The sequence below is a fragment of the Haemaphysalis longicornis genome, unplaced genomic scaffold, assembly GCF_048455015.1.
Source record: "Haemaphysalis longicornis isolate Haplotype H1 unplaced genomic scaffold, Haemaphysalis longicornis Haplotype H1 scaffold_8, whole genome shotgun sequence".
In the NCBI taxonomy this organism is placed as follows: Eukaryota; Metazoa; Arthropoda; class Arachnida; order Ixodida; family Ixodidae; genus Haemaphysalis; species Haemaphysalis longicornis.
This window is the reverse complement of record NW_027526445.1, coordinates 159,069,052-159,088,790: the sequence shown is the minus strand read 5'-3', so window position 1 is coordinate 159,088,790 and position 19,739 is coordinate 159,069,052. Positions and strand designations below refer to the sequence as shown.

General features: G+C 47.7%; 1 protein-coding gene across 1 annotated transcript in view; it reads right to left on the bottom strand.

Moving 5' to 3' along the window:
• Window positions 1–19,739, bottom strand: part of LOC144149854 (uncharacterized) — a 59,405-nt gene that overhangs the window by 36,686 nt on the left and 2,980 nt on the right. Inside the window, exon 2 of the mRNA XM_077681565.1 lies at window positions 19,296–19,497. Within this exon, the coding sequence (XP_077537691.1) occupies window positions 19,296–19,497 (202 nt within the window). The remainder of the gene's footprint in view (window positions 1–19,295; window positions 19,498–19,739) is intronic.

Sequence of the window (19,739 nt, the reverse complement as noted above, 5' to 3'; positions counted from 1 at the left end):
CCACTCTGCGACGCATTTGCGGGCGGGCGGGTTTTTTTGACAGCAGAGCCATTTAAGCTTTTAGTTCCGTCATCGAGCCTCACCAGAACATTAAACCAGAGCGCTCGTGAGCATGCGTCTCGTGAGAAGCGCCCGGCCTCGTCCAGGCTTGCGTGGGGGCTTGCGCCACGTGAGGAGCTCGAAAAATCATAACAAGAAAAAATCGGCCGCGTATCTGCTCACTTCGTTGCAAATGTCGACGAAACACAGTCGTCTGGCTGGCGCCCCTGCCAAGTAAATGCCTTCCTTCTCTTCCCCGCTCACCTCTCATGTTGTTCCGCTCCTGTCTCGATCCTCCCAAGAAAAACACGCTAGCGGTTTGTTAAAGTCCAGTTAAATCTACCGCGTTCCACTGCTCCGCGCCGGGTGCCTCGATGCGAGCGCTGCCATACGGCAGAGACGCGCGTGAATCGAGGCACCCTACTGCACGTGCGCTCCAAGCGGAACGTGAGAACTATGTAGTGGAACCCTTCGTTACTGTTTCTGTTTGATTTCTTGAAACGCCTCTAGGCAAACAGCGGGTGACCGCTTTTGTATTTTTCTGAATGATTTTTTTATTAAATCAACCATCCGTGTATTTTTAATAAGGGGACACTGCGAATATCACGTATTGATGTATCGCCTCAGATATGTGTAATATTTTGCTTTGGGTCAACAATGTTGAGAAGTTGATAAGTATGAACATTGCCACTGGCTTAGGCATTTCTATTTGGTTGTGGGTATAGAAACCTGTTGTTCAGCATCTGCTTTAACTTTGGCCGTGCAGCTGAATGACGGTGCCCGCAGTGCGGGCACACTGCAATATTGGAACATGCTATGTTTCATTGTCTTGTAGATGTAACGTTTTCGTGTGTGTCAAGCAGGTTTTCGTTCGGTATTAAGCAGGTTCTACAATGAGCACACGTTCAAATGACGTGTTGAATTTCCTGATGTGTGCTCGTGCTTTTGTATTGTTGCGAAATCGTGGTACCGCGTGTCTTCGCGCCCGACCGCAACCAGAGATGTTTCCACTGCCGTGGCGTGTACGGTCGATCCCTCTGAGTCACTTATAAAATGAGTTGGAAGCGTTAAGCGAAGCAGCCTTTCTATTATGCTGGTTCACGCACTTCATGGTGATCTGGAACAATGTCCTGAGCATAATTGTTCTACCGTATTTAGTTCCAGCTTGTTTCTGAACTCTTTTTGTGAACACCTGTGAACTTCATGTGGAGTGATTTTGCAGTAGCGTGTTTCACCACCACAGACATTTGCAAAGTGTTCACTACCCGGAGCACTGGGAAACTAATTGGGTTTGTTGTGCTTTTGTGCAAGTGCTGTTACCACTAGCCGCTGCGTGCTGATATGTGGTCTTGTATTAAATTCTCTGTTCACAAAGGCAGACCAAAATTCCTCTTTCAAGTAGCCCAAAAGACACTAACTTTAAAAAATGCGCGCCAATCCACCCTGTGAAGGTGGCTGGAAAGCAAAGCTGTACACGACACGCACAACGATTACCCATGCGACGTCACTTGAATTCACACACGTGGCTCTGCAATGCGTGAACCAGAGACAAGTGAAATGCACTTAACCATACCCTTTATTACTTCAAAGAGACATTCTTTGCTAAAGTTTAATGAATGCATGATTCATGAACGGTGGTCGGTTGAGTTCTATTGGTGAAGCACGTGAGTAGAAGCTTTTTTTAAAATGAAAGGAAACTCAAACCCGATGTTAGAAGATCTCATTTCTCTTCCATCTCTGCCGCCGCCACACCCGCTACAAGTGCCGCGGGTGGGGCGCATGTGTGAAACGCGAGAGGTCGCGTGATGCTGCCACGTTGCATTCGCTAAGAACGCAAGAGCTAGCCCGGAAGATGTGCTCGGTGAGTGCACCGTGTGTCTCCCCCTTCTGCGCGTGGGCTCGTAGCGCAATCGGTAAGAAAACGGGCTCTCACTCCGTTTCTCTATTCGTTCCAGGTTCGATTCCTGGCGCTGCCAGTACCTTTTCTCTGTTCGTGGGAGTTTTCTGTTGACCCTAACGATCACGACAGAACTCTTGGGCGGTGGAGGTAAAAAGCTTCGTAAAGAGTTAAAAACGCTAACCGAGCGCACGTAAGCTTGTGCCTTTAGAGGCGTGGCGAGCGCCGGCCAGCTAAACCTTCAAGAACACTGTCTAGTGTCCGTGTCGTGATTTCTCGCATGGTTTTCTCCTCGCCTGTTCACGTGCGTTCGCGCCTCAAGTGGGGAGCACAGACGCCAAGTTCGCGAAGCCAGTTGCCGCGGGTTGTAGCGCGTGCTAACGCAACCCCCCTTGGGAGAGATGTGAAAGTCTGCTGACCAAATGACCCGGGCCTGCCAGTCACGGAGGACGTCCAGTGGCAAGTCTGGAAGTCCATGGGAGGTGCAACAGCCGGGTCTCTAACACAGGTATAGGGGCTTCCAGCTCTCCTGTTACTCCAGCTTTGCACCTCCAGTGCAAGCTGTGCCATTTTCCACCGCCTCACAACGTGCGCGCTCTAAACCGATCTAAACCTTTCGTTTTGAAAAGCCTCAGTTAAACCGAAAAGAAATACAACAACCGTGGAACACTCCGGTCCGAACGGTCAAGATATCTGTCACATTTTAGGTGCGGAACCCTTTAGGGGCGCGGCTTGTCGTAGCTCGTGCGGCGTCACGCAACTAAGCAGACCACGACATCACAGCGTCACGCACGTAGACAGAGGCTGCGGAAAAGAAACCTGGGTACCTCGCGATACGAAGCCGATGTCTTCGGGCAAGGCCGTTTCCACGGACACTACAATTGATGGACCGCAAATAAATGCACGATGAAATAGAAATACGAAATTCAGAATTAACGAAATAATTATCCCAAATTAATATAACTCAATCTAGTTTCACTTTATAGGTTTTTGTTTCATAAAGTAACCGGAACTTGGAAAATACTATCTTTCTTTTATCTCCGCTGCTCAGCGAATCCACGCTATTCATTAGTCCATTTAGGGTCATGGACGGCGGCGAACACAATCGGTCCAACTGCTGGGTTCTCCGTGTGAGCGGCAGCATGGGATCATGTGGCTATTGGATTGTATCACCGCTTTCGTGCGTGTTTTTAAAGCAAAGCTTTACTACTTTCGTCCAGCGATTTCATGAAGGATGCTCAAATGACTTTTTGACTGGAGACACACCCCCGGCGACACAACCCTCGAAGCACATCGCGTGATTCGCCGGGCCCACTGTTCGCGCCTGCCCGCCACCGCCACTACGGCCGAGGCAGCCAACCTATAGAGTTTCATACACTAGAGGGAAATCTGGCGCCACTGTCTAGGGGAGCCCGCGCTTCAACGAGCGTTCCGTCATGTACCGGGCAGGCACGTTACACTAGTTCTTGGCATGGCTCATGAACAGGCTGAAAAGTTGGCACTGGCTGCGAGAAACCGACACTATTACTATAGAACGTTCACCAAATTGCTTTGTTATTATAAAATTTAACCTCCAAAAGGAATAATTTGTCAGTGAATATGAAGAAGCTTCATGGACGATGAACAAGAAAAAATGTTACCCTTTTTGGTTGATTTCGTCTTCGAGACAAAAAAAAGCCATATGGCTAGCTAAGCCACGCAGGCGAGGAACGTCGCTAGCGGCAATGGCGCCACCCACGGCGGCCCGCGACTGCAGCGACAGATTTCCCTCTAGCACATATTAGTATGAAACTCTATGCAGCCAACCACCCCCGCAGCCTCCCATCCATGAGGCGCTGGGTTGTTTCGGGCGACGTTACCCGTTTCTCGCCCGGCGAAAAGGAACGGTGTGTTCGCCTTGAATGAACGCCACGTTCGCCCGGCCTCCTCCTGTGAGCGTTGCACGGAACCGAACGGCTTTGAGACGTGGTCGGCAATACAGCTAAATCAAAGGCAAGCCAAGCAAAAGCAAGACTCAACCAGACTGAGCCAAGCTTTTGCTTTGCATATCCAAGGTTAGCTAAGCTAAGCGGTAGCCATTTTTTTTAAAGACAAGAGACTTTCCTTGGCTACTTAAACCTAGAAATATTGGTCCGCCTGTTCGTATGTCTGTCTGTGGCTCGATTAAGCCACCCGCCGAAAGTGAAACAAAATCTTTGCAATAGTCACAGCCAAATCTAAACGTCGAAGTCCAGTGTCAATGTTTATACTTGTCAACATTGCTGAACAAGAACAAGACACCACGCCAATATAAGGCAGCAAATCAACGCGTCATTAATATTGGCAGTGTTTCTTTATTAAAGAATTTATGGATGCTCGGTTTTTTATTCATAGATGCTTGACAAATTAAATACTACGTCAACTGCCGAAAACCGTCGCCTGCTGTTGCCCGCGCTACGGTAACAGCATCAAACGGAAACAGCAAGGAAAGGTTCCTCAAGATAGGTTCCACGTTCTGCTTGGAACGCACGTGGAGTGGGGCAACGTGGTTCTATAAACGCTGAATTAGGCCGCCTCGATTCACGCGCGTCTGCGCCGTACGGCAGCGCTGACATCGAGGCACCCGACCTGGAGCAGTGGAACACGGTAAACTTAAATTGACTTGACCAAACCTTTAGCGTGTTTACCTTCGGAGAAGCGCTAAAGGAACAGCATGAGAGGTGAGCGGGAAAGCGAAGGGAGGCATTTACTTGGCAAATGTCGACAAAGACTATCGTCTTTTGTCGACATTTGCAACAAAAGGAGCAGATAAGCGTGCCAATTTGTTTGATTAGATTACGTGCTACAATGCAATGTAAACGAGAAAATGCCAGGGTTCTGTGGTTGTAACTGCAGCAACAGAAGACAGTCTGGAAAGGCACTTTTTACAGCAAAGATGTACACCTCTACCCTCAATGGTTTCTTCGCCGTGGGCAAGAACGTTAAGGCGCCGAGGCCTAAAAAACCGAGTTCCGCGTTAGGCGAACCAGGCAAACAGCATATAGCCCGGAATCCGTTTAAAGGGACCATGCAACGCTTCTTCTTTAACTTTTTTTGAAATTTTAAACGCTTGCAGAACGTTGTCACCCAACACACCCAGTACTTAGATTAGGTGGTCGCAAAGTACCTGACAAAAATTGCTGCTCTATGCACATCCGATAACTTGGAAACTCGCTCAAAATATTTTTCTATCTTTCCCGGTCTTGACCTTCTTCGACCGTTCGAAGTACGTCACTAAGGCCAAGTAGCGGCTGTTGGCTGGGTTTCCTTCAGTTGCAGCGGCAATGAACGCTTTTCGATAGCAACTTTAAAAATAAACCCACAAAAACAAGGCATAAACGGAAGGTGTATCTGGTGCGACGAGCAAATCACGCAGTGCCACTCCGTGCTGGGGATAACTGTAGCTTCTGCAGTGCTTCCAGACGTGAAGTGAAGAGTGAAAGCGTTTATCGGAAGTGTTGCAGGGTCCCTTTAAGTAAACCACAGAACAAGCAGTGGTCGAAACCACATTATGAACGTTAAGGCGCCTGTGAACACTGGGCCCCACCCCCCCCCCACCCCCATGTGTTCCTTGTAAAGACTGTTTGCAGATTATGAAGGCTAGGTAGGACTAGTGTCACTAAATAGAGCAGTTCTTTCCCAAGACGTTGAGCGCATGCGTCGGGCTTCGGAACGGTGTCAGTCGCGCGCAGCCGCAGAGCAGGGAGGAGAATTTAATAAACCTAGAAGAGTTGACCGACTACCAAAATGGCGGTGCCCATGAATTGTCAGAGTAAAATGTCACGTGACGCGAACAGACCAATGATCACGGCGGCGGCGCGGAAGAATATAGGAGAAAAGAGTGCCGATACTCTGCACCCTTAGCTAGTGACACACGCCAAGCGCAAGCGACAAGCCTGCCGAGACGACAAGAAACGTTTCATACCCTCCTCCATCACCAATTGTAGTGGTTTACAACAGCCTTGCTAAACATCCACCTTCGTAGGCGGAGTGGCGACCAATTTTTTCTATTCCAATCGGGTAGGCAAATTTGAGGCGATGAGCGATGTGGATACACAGGACGGGACAAATTTCCCCCCGCAGGCGATAGCAGACTGCCCAAAGTCTTCAGAATTGTCTGTTTTCGTATTCGCGCCACGCTTTCCCGAGATCATTGTTCCTGGGGGCGGTTGAAGCGTACAAAGGCACAAACGTTACGTGTTTACTTGTTTGCCGGAGTCGGTTAAGCAGCTTACGCCATTTTGTTGTTGTTGTTTTTTTTCGAGGCACAGGGAAGAATCTCGCGCCCATTTAGGCTGATTTAAAGGCTTCATTTTTGCCCTTTTTTTATTATTATTATTCTGGACCTCCCAACACCTGCCACTCAGCCCAAACGCATGACGTCGCGATGAGTTCACTTCTTCGATGGGGAGCTTTTAAATGTCCCTACACTAAACCTAAGCGGCGGCATGAAGAAAGGGGCTGTGCATTTCAATGTCGACAAGCATATGGGGACCCTGCAACACTCTTCGTGCAGTGCAAGTAAACCTGCGCGACGTTTAGATTAGACTTCCAGGAACACCCGAGCCAAATATTACACGTGCACGTGAAGCGGTAAGCGCACAAATCGCCGTGAAAGACGCGAAAAAACCAACCGCTCTCTCTTCAATTCTCCTCATTATGCACCACTGGCATGGCCTCTGCGACATCCATGCGACATCAATCGGGCCATGGCTGTCCTGGCTGTCGGGAGCCCTGTAGCGGCCACTTCGTCATCAACAGCAAGCGCCCACCATCATCATCATCGACCGCTGCCTCCATCGTCAGCAGCGCGTGGTCTCGACACACGGCGAGCCACGCGACACAGAACATCATGGCCTCCGCGCTGCTATGGTCCCTAGAAATATGTGCTAGTCTGCCGTCCGCCAGCCGCGAAGGGGGCTCCTCCGTGATGCATGCAGCGGCGGCGCTGCAGTCAATCGGAGCGCGGTGGCCGGCCGGCGCGGACGGCGCTCTGCCGTGCCGCTGCTGCCTTCGTATTTCTGCCCTATTTCTGGGCGGGTTCAGCCCATTTTAACTGCCCCTTTTCGAACCCTATCCGTTTCTGTCGACAAACCAGATTAGCCAAATAAGTTGGTTCTTACCAGTACGAAGAGTTTTAACCGAAACGTAAAGTGACAGGAGTACGTTTTCGCGTATTAGATCGAGTTTTCTAAAAACCACGGAATCGTGTCGCTACGCTATTTCGATTTCGACGCATACTCGGGGGCTTCGGGAACACTGCCGGCACGGCATCGTTTTCCAGCTTGGAAACATCATGCGGGACTTCAGCTACATTACCAAGCAAACAACCGTTCTTTGTGAATATCCCCGCCGTTGTTAACTGATGGATTAGTCAGCGCCTGAAAATGTGTGTGTGGTGTGTCGGCGCTCCGCTTTTTTGTATGGCTCTTTGGAACCGTCTTTCTTTGCAAGTTTCCCAAGATGTTGTCCCCTGTACGTGTATGTAAATAAAGCAGCTCGAACCGGTGCCTTCTGACCTTTCGCATCGTTGATGTGAAGGCCCTTAAGCGCACGTCTTCGCGGCCCCCTCAGTTACGTCCAGTCAACTGGGAATCTGTTAAATGTAAATGCCGAATAAAAAAACAAGACGTGTGCACATGCATACGAAGTTTTATCACCTTCAGTCATCAGATACAGTGATTTCTCCATAACTCGAACTCGGATATCTCGAAATACCGGTTAAGTCGAAACCTTTTTTTGCCGTGCATATACCTGCCATAGGCGCATTTTCCACCCTTTGTCTCGAAACGTCTATTCGGGGATCACGGATATCTCGAAATGTTGACAAAGAGGACGCAATGCAACATCCGCTGCAGGCAGCTGGTAAGCTCTCTGTTAAAGCTTAGCTCCCATTACCGGCCGAACACTGTCGCGAACGGCAAACTTGCGCGGGGTACGCACTGTGCGCGGCCGATGTCCCGTTAGCGGAGTGCTGTCCGACGCCTACATTGTTGATATAGCTGGGGAAGACGGTTTTGATCATGTGGACGACGACGGGTCTCAAGAAGTGCCAAAAACGGCAGGAACAAGAAAAACATTACCTTTGCCTGCTTCACAGCAAGGCGGCCAACAGTTGATGCGGCATTGAGAAGCTCGAAAACACTTTTTTTTTTTGACCAGATGTGAAGGCGAAACAGGCGTGCATCACGCAGTTCTTTTTCCGCAATACCTAAAAAAATTGTTTTTTTTCTGCAAATTATTTTGCCTGTATTCCGGAAGCGTCCCTGTGCAGAGGTCGGCAAACTCACTCATGAGTCCACTCACTCAGACTCATTTGGACTCAAACTCACGCGTGAGTTTGAGCTTGAGTGAGCGCGAGGCTAGTGTGGCATGGTGAGTTTGAGCTTGAGTGAATTTGAGCCGAGTGATCACGACTGAGTTTGAGTCCGATTGAGTTTGAGTCCATTTTGAGTTCTGAGTACATTTTGAGTTTGAGTCCATTTTGAGTTCTGAGTACATTTTGAGTTTGAGTCCATTTTGAGTTCTGAGTACATTTTGAGTTTGAGTCCATTTTGAGTTCTGAGTACATTTTGAGTTTGAGTCCATTTTGAGTTCTGAGTACAATTTGAGTTTGAGTCCATTTTGAGTTCTGAGTACATTTTGAGTTTGAGTCCATTTTGAGTTCTGAGTACACTTTGAGTTTGAGTCCATTTTGAGTTCTGAGTACATTTTGAGTTTGAGTCCATTTTGAGTTTGAGTTCATTTTGAGTTCTGAGTACAATTTGAGTTTGAGCTCATTTTGAGTTCTTAGTAAATTTTGAGTTTGAGTCCATTTTGAGTTTGAGTCCATTTTGAGTTCTGAGTACATTTTGAGTTTGAGTCCATTTTGAGTTCTGAGTACATTTTGAGTTTGAGCACATTTTGAGTTTGATTACATATTGAGTTTTGAGTACATTTTCAGTTTTGAGTAAATAGGAGTTTTAAGTCCATTTGGAGTTTGAGTACATATGAGTAGCCTAGCAGGCAGCTATGGTTGGCTGTTAAGTTTCATGCGTCACTGTGGGCTCGGAATTCAAGTTACCTGCGGGTATGGCACCAATCGCGATCTGCATGATCAGTTGGGAGGGAGGGGTGTGTGATTTTTTTTAGTTTCTTGTTGAATTTTCATGGCCATAAGCACTTGCTGTATACCTAATTTTCGCGGCTTGGCGTGTGAGTGATAATTGTTTGGTGAGGTCATAAAAAAGGGTTGTCTTAACTTTTCCTCCTGACAGATCCACTTAGAGCGTGGGAAAGGGTGGTGGGAAAGCACACGGCGGCGCTGGCGTGCTGGTTGTTCGCCTGCTACTGTTAACGGGTTGATATACTAGGGGTCACAAAGGAAGAGGTGAGAGCCGGGGGAAAATGGGGGCGGGGGCTGTCCTTTCTACTGTTTCAAATGAATTAGCTGAATTGACTGGGCAGCGCCCCTTAAGACAGAATAATGACCACATTAGATTGGGTGAAAAGTGAAACTGATGAGGCTAAGGCGTGTAAGGTATCAAATGAAAGGTCCGGATTAACGGAATCACGCGGGGTAAATAAAAAAAATGCTTCCTGATTGTAGTCATCAGGCAGTCATAATGAGTCATAGATTGGGTTAAAATTCAAAATGACGCTGCGAGGACATGTGGGGAATCAAATTCAAGGTCTCGATGTGGGGAATCATTCGGGACGAACATGAGATATGGATATATCATGACGTAGTCATGGTAAATCAAAGATTCGGTTAAAATTCAGGTTCATGACGCTAGGGCGTATCAAATTAAAGGTATCGATGAGGGTAATCACGTGCTTCCTGATTATTATCATGACATAGTCAAAATGGGTCATAAATTAGGTTAAAATTCACAATGATGCCACTGGGTGTCCGGGGTATCAAATTGAACGTTCCGATAAGGAAAATCACGTGGGACAAAAATGTGGTAGGGCTATATCATGAGATAGTCATGGTTAGTCATTGATTGGTTTAACGTTCAAATTGATTCCTCGAGGATGTGATGGGTATCAAATCAATGGTCTTGATGAGCCGAATCACGTGGGAGAAATACAAAAATGCTTCCTGGTTATAACCATTAGATTGTCATGGCGAGTCTTATATTGGGGTAAAATTCGAAGTGACCCCGCTAGGGAGTGTAGGGTATCAAATTTACGGTCTTGAAGAGGGGAATCACGTGGTACAAATAAAAAAGGGCTTCGTAGTTCGAATCATGAGATGGTCATTATGAGTCATAGATGGGGTTAAATTTAAGGTGAGGCCGCTGAAGCATGTGGGGCGTCAAATTGAAGGTTCCAGTTAGGGGAATCATGTCGGACACCTAAATGATGCGTCCTGGTTGCAGTCATGAGTCATGGTTAGTTTGACTGGTATGAATTCCATATGACCCTGCTAGGGTGTGTGGGGTATCAAATTAAAGGTCTCGTCGAGGGGGTCACGTGGGACAAATATGAAAATGCTTTCTGGTTATAATTATGAGGATATTGCAAAAGGTATACAGCAAAAGGTACACACTCTCACTCACACTCACACTCACACTCACACTCACACTCACACTCACACTCACACTCACACTCACACTCACACTCACACACTCACACACTCACACACACACTCACACACTCTCACTCTCACTCACACTCACACTCTCACTCTCACTCACACTCACACTCACACTCACACTCACACTCACACTCACACTCACACTCACACTCACACTCACACTCTCACTCTCACTCTCACTCTCACTCACACTCACACTCACACTCACACTCACACTCACACTCACACTCACACTCACACTCACACTCACACTCACACTCACACTCACACTCACACTCACACTCACACTCACACTCACACTCACACTCACACTCACACTCTCACTCTCACTCCCCCACTCACACTCACACTCACACTCACACTCACACTCACACTCTCACTCTCACTCTCACTCTCACTCTCACACTCACACTCACACTCACACTCACACTCACACTCACACTCTCACTCTCACTCTCACTCTCACTCTCACTCTCACTCTCACTCTCACTCTCACTCTCACTCTCACTCTCACTCTCACTCTCACTCTCACTCTCACTCTCACTCTCACTCTCACTCTCACTCTCACTCTCACTCACACTCTCACTCTCACTCTCACTCTCACTCTCACTCTCACTCACACTCACACTCACACTCACACTCACACTCACACTCTCACTCTCACTCTCACTCAGTCACACTCACACTCTCACTCTCACTCACACTCTCACTCACACTCACACTCACACTCTCACTCTCACTCTCTGACTGTCTCAATCTCTGTGAGGCCATGTGAGTTCTGAATTCATTTTGAGTTCTCAGCCCATTTTGAGTTCTGAGTTCATTTTGAGTTTTGAGTACATTTTGAGTTTTGAGTCCATTTTGAGTTTGAGTGCATTTTGAGTTTTGAGTACATTTTGAGTTTTGAGTACATTTTGAGTTTGAGTACATTTGAGTTTTGAGTCCATTTTGAGTTTTGAGTTCATTTTGAGTGAGTACATTTTGAGTTTTGAGTCCATTTTGAGTTTGAGTTCACTTTGAGTTTGAGTACATTTTGAGTTTTGAGTCCATTATGAGTTTTGAGTTCATTTTGAGTTTGAGTACATTTTGAGTTTTGAGTCCATTTTGAGTTTGAGTACACTTTGAGTTTGAGTACATTTTGAGTTTTGAGTACATTTTGAGTTTTGAGTCCAAATTGAGTTTGAGTACATTTTGAGTTTGAGTACATTTTGAGTTTTGATTACATTTTGAGTTTGAGTACATTTTGAGTTCTGAGTACATTTTGAGTTTTGAGTCCGAGTGAGTTCTGAGTTTTGAGCTGAATGTGAGTTTGAGTTTGAGTGAGCGCAGATGTGCTGCTCAGCATTGAGTCTGAGTTTGAGTGAGTGGTGATTCGAAAAAAAAAATTGTGAGTGAGTTTGAGTGAGCCGCGCCAACTTTGCCGAGGTATGTCCCTGTGCATTGGAGCGTTTGTTACCAGCACTAGCTCTTATTCCAGTGATCTGGCCATACATTTTTCTCATTTCGCTTAACCCAACACTCCGCTTACCTCGAAATTTTCAAAAAGTTTGGGTACTACCAAACCTCTTTTGCGTGCCTGTAATATTCACCCGTTTTGCCTGGAAAGCAAAACGGGTGAATATTTGTGTTATGGCCAATCATTATAACCGCGGCTGTTTGAAACCAAGGAGTAAAAATATTAAGGTTTATTTATACTGTCATGACCATATATACCTTGCTTTATCCCCCCCTCCCCCCGCACTCTGCCCAAAGTATATAGGAACAAGTTTTTGCTGGCACAACATTTTACTCAAGCTTTCGCTTTTCTTTTTGTCAGCCTACCAGCCGTCTGCGTGCTTGTCACCGTCAATGACGTTCGGAAATGACCCGGTAGTTTCGATGTGGAACAAACGCAGCTTCTGGTGCCGCAGGGAGCTCTTTTTGAACGGGATCTCACTGTCTCAACATTAATGGTTGAACGCGAAGCTTTCTTGTGAGCGATTCCTTGTCGTCTGAGTTTTGAATTTGACTCACTGAGCTATCACTTTGGCTCGCACGAATTTTGGACTTATGATCGGGCCGGATTTGACATCGACCCTTTGCCGTTTCATTTCACTCGAAGAAAGCTTCGTGTTCAACCATCGTTGCGGAGTGGAGGAGTGGATAATTTTTCTGACTGCACTCCTCTCCAAATCCAAACTGCTTTGACCATGTTGGAAATGCGCATTGAGATAGACGTCGGCTTCAAAACGCGATGGAGCCAGCTTCGATTCTGACCACGGAAAGCGTTTTTTTTTTTTTTTTTCCTCTCACTTTACTTACGAACAGCACCGTCGTCAGAGACTGTTGGCTTTCCTGCAGTCCTTTTTCGAGGCGGCATAGGCCATCAGTGAGACATAGAAAGCTTCACTTTAATAATGGTTCAAGCGGTGGTAGTGAAACGGCTACGATAGTTGGTGCGGTTTCATCCTTCGGTCTCACTCGCGAAATTCAGCGGCCGCAAAGAGGCTCCAATTCGCGAAAAACTCGGGGCGTGAAACTAAAATGCCTTATAGTGCTATCGTACCTTCAATTGTGAGCTGATGTACCTCGTACCATTCGATTTCACCGCTCTAAGTGGCCGACAAACCCCGATGCGCGCTCGCGCTCCGCGGCAGTAGCGGCGCGGCGCAGGCCGGCCGGCCGCTCTCACTCCGGCCGCTCGGGCGCTCCGATTGCTCGCAGCGCCCTCTACGCAGCGCTTTGCGTGCATCAGCGGCGCGGACACGCCTTCCCATAGAGAAAGCGCGCGGACGGCAGACTAGCACAATTTCTAGGGACCATAGCGCTGCTGACTATGGAGCATGGAGGAAAGAATACTCAGGAGAGGCCCCTAGCACCCCAATGCATTGCAAAAAGTGTGGAGGAAGTCACGTGGTTTTTCTTGAGCCCATGGACAATGTTGCTTACTTGTTTACAGCTGCGGCGGCAAAATTTGGGCGAATAGAACGGACAAATTTTTAAGGCGCTTGGTATGTGGCTGCTTCGATACGCTTGCAAACCAGCGCAGTCGCTACGACAAACGTTTTTAGATTAGACCAGTTTGAAAACTCTGCCGTCGGAGGCGTCTGCGTTCGCCATCGCGCGAGCCTGTTGCTATGACGACGACAAACACTACTTTGCCAGGCTTAAGAGCTGAAAAATCGTCCTTCTATCTCAAAAACGAAGGCCGTTTTTCGATTGAAACTTTGGGTGAGGGTTAGAATGTGCAAATTGAAGGGGAAATCAACAGATTAGAAGGTGACATCGCACCGAGGAATTAGCGACGAAGCTGTTTTAGCTTCGAAGCGGGAGGGCAGGGCGACGCCATGTTAGTCAAATCAAACCGGAGACAGCAAAGGATGATGGGATAGAGTGCTGGGCTCCGTGGGCTCAAGTCATGGCGGGACTCGGCTTCACAAATGTGACGTCAGGGCCTCTCCTAACCTTTTCTTTCCTCCATGCTATGGAGGCAGCGGTCGATGATGATGATAGTGGGCGCTTGCTGTTGATGACGAAGTGGCCGCTACAATTTAAATCTAATATGAGTAAGTTGAAAGATAAAGCGATGCACGGTGAAAGACCGTGCATACGTTTCGTACGCGGATTAGAAAAGCAAGAGCCCCCTCCCTCCACCCCCTCCCCCCCCGCTTCGCCCCCACATAATTATTTCGTTGCGGGGTGGGCGGATAGTCGAGGTTATATAGCTTGGATTGATGTCACTTAGGCTGCCTATGATGGAGGAGGAGGAGGAGGAGAGACTTCACTTCTCCCATCTGCTGCGATTGTGGTCACTCCGGACCAGTGAGGGCTGTCCTCAGTTCAGGACTCTCTGGCTGTTGCCGGACTTCTGTGTACGGAAAGGGTTGGGGTGGAGGCAGATGTGGGGTGTTCGGGAGAGCCCACGCTTTGTGGTATAGTGTTCCTAATGTGGGGTGCTATGTGGTATAGTGTTCCTAATGTGGGGTAGGCGCTGCACTGAGGTGAGTACTGCGTGGGGAATATTTTGTGCCAGAGCGTATCGAGGGAGAAGGTGTTATTTTGGAGCTGGCGAAGTATGACTCCTTCCTCTCTTTTTAACATTGTAGTTGATTTTCAATTTAAATTATTACGTTTTCTCCGCTTATATATTTGTGCGAGCACCCAGTTCCCGCAAAAATCCGGAACGGCATTCAGTGTACCGCACCGCTGGAGTTTTGGCGACATGCAGCGCCCCTAGTGGCCGACGCCTCTGGGTAGTACAAAAGCAGACGACTCTCGCCGCCCTCCGTGCGTTTTCAATTACCAGACAGAATGAAACTTGGTTCTAGTAAGTTTAACCGCTTTGTGGCACATTTAAATGACTGCATACTGTATGAACTAGCCCTTACAGTAGTTGTAGAGGCTAAACAAAATAATATCCACTCAAACAAGCCGATTTATCGGCTTTCTTTTCAGCGAGCTGTCGCGGTCGTCGCGGCGTGGGACAGTATCGCCAGGTCGGGTGGTCTAACTTCCTGACGACGATTACTGTTCTTTCTTGTTGCGTGCGGTCGAGAACAGAGAGTTCACGAGTAGCATAAACACGGAACGCTGCTCATCCTATAGGGACCGGGCAGCTGGACGGGTGGCGCCACCACTCGGCGCACCCCTCGTCAGTGGAATGAGCCGGTGCATTGGACTACACAGCCTCCCGTTGTTTTTGTCGTATTTGCTTCGGTGCTTTGTATGTTTTGGTTACGTTGTGAGCAGACATGTGAGATTAAACAAAGTCTAAACAGATGTGTTGGGTTCTTAGATGCAGTAATGACTACGTAAACTTGTCGGACGCGTCTAAAGTTGGGTATCGGCTGCAATGGCATGAGCGCTTTTAAATGCAGAGCATTTCTTAGCCTCGCCTCTTCCTGCGTCGGACGGCGTCCACAGCTCCGCGTCCGCAGCAGGTGCGCCTCTCCTCCTTCCCTCCTCTCTCTCAACAGCAGCTGGTGCGCGCATGCGTCGTAGTCAGCCCGTTCGCTCCGTCGCGGTCTCGGCGTAACAGGTGCGTGATAGCAGCGCGGTGGGGCGTGGAAGGGCGCGCGCTGCTTGCGCATGCGCGCTCTGCGCGCGCTGCAAATATAACGCGGCTAGCGGTCGCTCGTGCTTCAGTCACTGCGTTGCTCCTTCCTTCCTTGGTTAACGCTCGCTCCACCCTAACGCGACTTTACTCTCCTCTCTCTACCCCAAACCAACACCAACGCAACTACGACCCAACTACCCACCCTAACGCGACTTTACGCGGCGTTAACGGCCCCCAATGCTCTGCATTTACTTGTGTTCCCCTCACGGGAAGGCGCGGGAATTTTTTGCAGCGATCTGCGCTTGGCTCCACCCGTTCTGAGTACGAATAAAACTACTATTATTAGTATTATTTTCTTCTCAAATGCACTCACGGCTACGCAAACTTATTGGATGCTTGTAAGGTTGGGGAAGGGCTACATTGACCCGAGCGCTTTTGCAGCGCCTGCGCCTGGCCCGCGCGATCTAAGTAGGAATCAAACTATTAGCAATATTAGAATTTATTTCTACCACTTCAAATTATCTTCACTGGTTTCAATGACTACGGTTTCCACGCCAGCCTTAGCGCTGGGATACCTCGATACGTGTGCTTTAAATAGAAAAGCACCTGCATACGAGACGGATTACCGTGTAGCCGTAGAAATGTTGCGATAGTTTACAGTTTCTGTAGCCGTGAGCTTTGTACCTTCGGTTTTGGTGAGCGACACTGTGACAGCATGGGAGCCTGAAAGCCGAAGTAGAAAATCCACGTTTCTGCTGGTCATTTTATCAAGAGCCAAAGTTATTCACCAACGCAACAGCCCAAGCTAAAAACCATCCCTCCTCCCCTTCCCGTTTTACCCCCTGCGTAGAATAAAGGCTGGCACCGATAGTTAAAAAATGTAGCAGTGTTAACGTCAGCCGGTGTTTTTTAATGTTTAAGTATTCTTTACAGAGTACCTAAAAATCGTGTAATGCCTGGTGAAGACACCAAAAACGCGCGATTAGTTGCCTCAAATATGGGTGCATGAGCCCGAGTCCTCCACCACAGACACATTTCCGACACACTGGAAAAAGTTTAGATTTGGAGAGGGGGCATGGAAGTTCAAAATTAAACAGCAAACTCATCTAATGATTATGATGGTTGAACACAAAGCTTTCTTCGTTCGAAATCGAATGGGAAATGGTCAAAGTCAAAGACGCTGCGACCAAAAGACCAAACTGTGTGCTGGTCAAATTCGACGCTTAACTAGTCAAAGTTTAAATCCAGAAGGCAACCAAGGAAACCCATACGATAGAGCTTTGCGATAAACCATCATCGTCGTTAGACGAAACCGACCGCAGCATTCAGTTGTGAAGCTGAGTACAGGTTTCGGGCACCCTCCTGTCTTGCGTCCTTCAGTCACGCAGGAATTGGTTTTTGAAAAACCATTTGCCAGCTAGCCAGAAACCATTGCAATTCTTGTAAAGCAATGCTTCTCCACGACAAGCAATAACATTCTACTATCACGCGTACTATCATGCGGTATTTATTCTATCAAGAAGGACTCCCGATGGCTGTAGTAAGAGCATTTCTGTGAAATTAAACGCGTTTCAGCCGTAGGTGATGAAGATACGGAAACGTCATCCGTAACAATTTCTGTTTTGAGGTAAATCTTCGAAGACACCCTCCAACTTTGTCTTTCGCTTGTGCACGACGTCGGCGCCCTTTCGTTATCAACTTCCAAAGGCCTTCGCCGCAGCATTCCTAGATCGGTTGCACACACCGGCTTTGTGGGAGAATTTAGCGGGAATATACTCCTCGATTCGCAAAACTGCATGCAGGCATGAAAAAATTGCATGACACAACGAACTTTCACTTCCAGTTTGATTTCCAGCTTGGCGCATTGAGCGTCGTCTGCTATTCGTAAATACTGAGTATGGGCGCAAATAACACACATGGCATACCTTGTAAACGTCACATCCACACTCAAGATTTACCGATCTGAAAAAGGCACGTGGGGTTACGTTCGCTTTGCAAGCCGCACCGCAGAAAAACGACAGAAAGCCATGCACAACTACGCTGCGACCGCCACCGGCATTCCACTGACGAGCGGTTCGCCACGGGCGGCGCTGTTCGCTGAAACGACGGTGGTGCCATGCAACGGCCGCCCGGTCCCTATAGCCTGAGGTAACTGCAAAAGGTTGCTTCAGCGGGAGCATGCAAGCGAACCCAAGAATTGCGCAGCCCACTCAGCTGACACTGCTGGCCTGGCACCGCCATGAAAAATAATGGAAATTTTGTTTTGTATTTTCGCAAACTAAATTATCCTTTTCCAACGTTTTACGCTGCACGATTTACAAACGGGAGGGTACATGTATACTAGCCAGTAGGTGAGGCATTGCGTCAAATAAACAAATTAAGCCCTATTGAAGGACGCAAAATAATCGCCAAATCGCACGCCCACTGCCTACTCATATGTCTACTCTCTTGACTACTTGCGGTATAAACGCCAGGCTGATACTGTAACTAGGCAAGAGAGGGCGCCACGGCCCCTCTTGGCAGGCTCCGCACTTCCCCACAGCTTTCACGTTAGTGAAGCTGCTTTAATTTTTTTTCCAGCGAAGCTGTATGTAACTACCGTCCGGCGGTGGTCGATGTTCGCTTTTTTAGGCCTCGCATCCACAGTAAAAAAAATTCTCTATTTTCTCGCGAATGCCCTTCCACTACAAATTTAATGCAGAAATCTCGGAAAAATCACACTGAAATTGGCCACTAAGGCGGCTTTATCATTACGACGAGTTTCATTTACTTGTCATAGTTCGTATTGAAGCGCTATACTTTAAGATCTCGCGAAATCTCGTTTAACCGAAACAATCCCGAAATTATCCCGAAACTATCCCGAAACAAGACCACCCTAACGTTACACTAAGTTCCATATAATTTTTAGTTATGGAATTTCCGATGAAGTTGTAAATATTGTGGAATTTCCGTATGCTGTCAATTCATGCGCTTCTAGTGGAAGGAAACGGACACTCCCATATTAGTCTACTGCAATAAAACTCTTGTCCTTCCAAGCGTCAATCATTTGATTGACAAGCAAGTATGCTCAATCGCAAATCCCGAACACGCGTGCTTTTTTTCGCGGATAGCTGCGCCAATTGAGGTAAAACACAACACATCCTCGCTGCTCATCCTTCTTCACAGTGTGGGTGGCCTGATGGGTTTTTGTTTCGTTCGTGTACCACCCGTTTAGCTTGTCGGACTTTTTAAAATGTGAACTAGAAAGTGCTGAACTAGAAATGCGAACTAGAAAGTTGCAATTATAGTTTTGGGCCCACGTGCGTGTCAGTGTGCGTGTGCGTGCGCGTGTGTGTACGTGCTTGTGCGCACACACACAAAACGTGCACACACACACAAATTTCTTCCGAAAGAGGATACTTGATTTCCCGCGCCTGAGCAAAGGGCCGCCTTACGGCAGCTTCGCCTGCACTGCTGCCTCTCCTTTTCCTCTAGGGCCAAGGAAAATGTCGTCGCTCACAATACCGCACAAACAGCTTTGATGCATGTAAAAACGTTTCACTCGCGAAATTAATGATTTCGTATTCCTACGTCTAAGCAGTCTTTAATGCCTGTGAGGAGTTTTTAACAGCCGAAATGCGCGGAAATCTGTTTGGGTATATTGAGATTGCAAACGTAATCATGGAGGTAGAGGTCAGTATTTGGAGAATTCTAAATGATTGCATAAATGAAAGTGAGCAACTCACAAGTAGTCGAAGGCCAGACCACCCTTCGTCTTTCGGTATCTCTTCATTGTGGCGTGAAACGCCTTCAAGCCGGTGTCCGCACTTGTGCTGCGCAGATCTTGTCCCGCGATGAAAACGCTGCTGTAATACAGTTGGTCGCAGAGGCCGTCGAATGGGTAGGTATGTCCGGAGGTGGCACCTATTCCGACTGTGCAAATGAACACTGAAAATCGAGGAGGAGAAGATAGACCTGCCGTCCACATGCTCCATGGTAATTCAGGCTAATGCACTGAGTAAGCCTCATCCGGTGCAATTGTCTCTTTCGCAGTGGCACATGGGGGAGCGAACGCGCAAATAAACATTAAACCCAATTCTTACAGCCAATATTTCCAATTTATGCTTCAAAAGGTGAAAAAAAAAGAAACACGGGCAAAATGCTTAGGTTTAAAACAGGACGCCACTCAC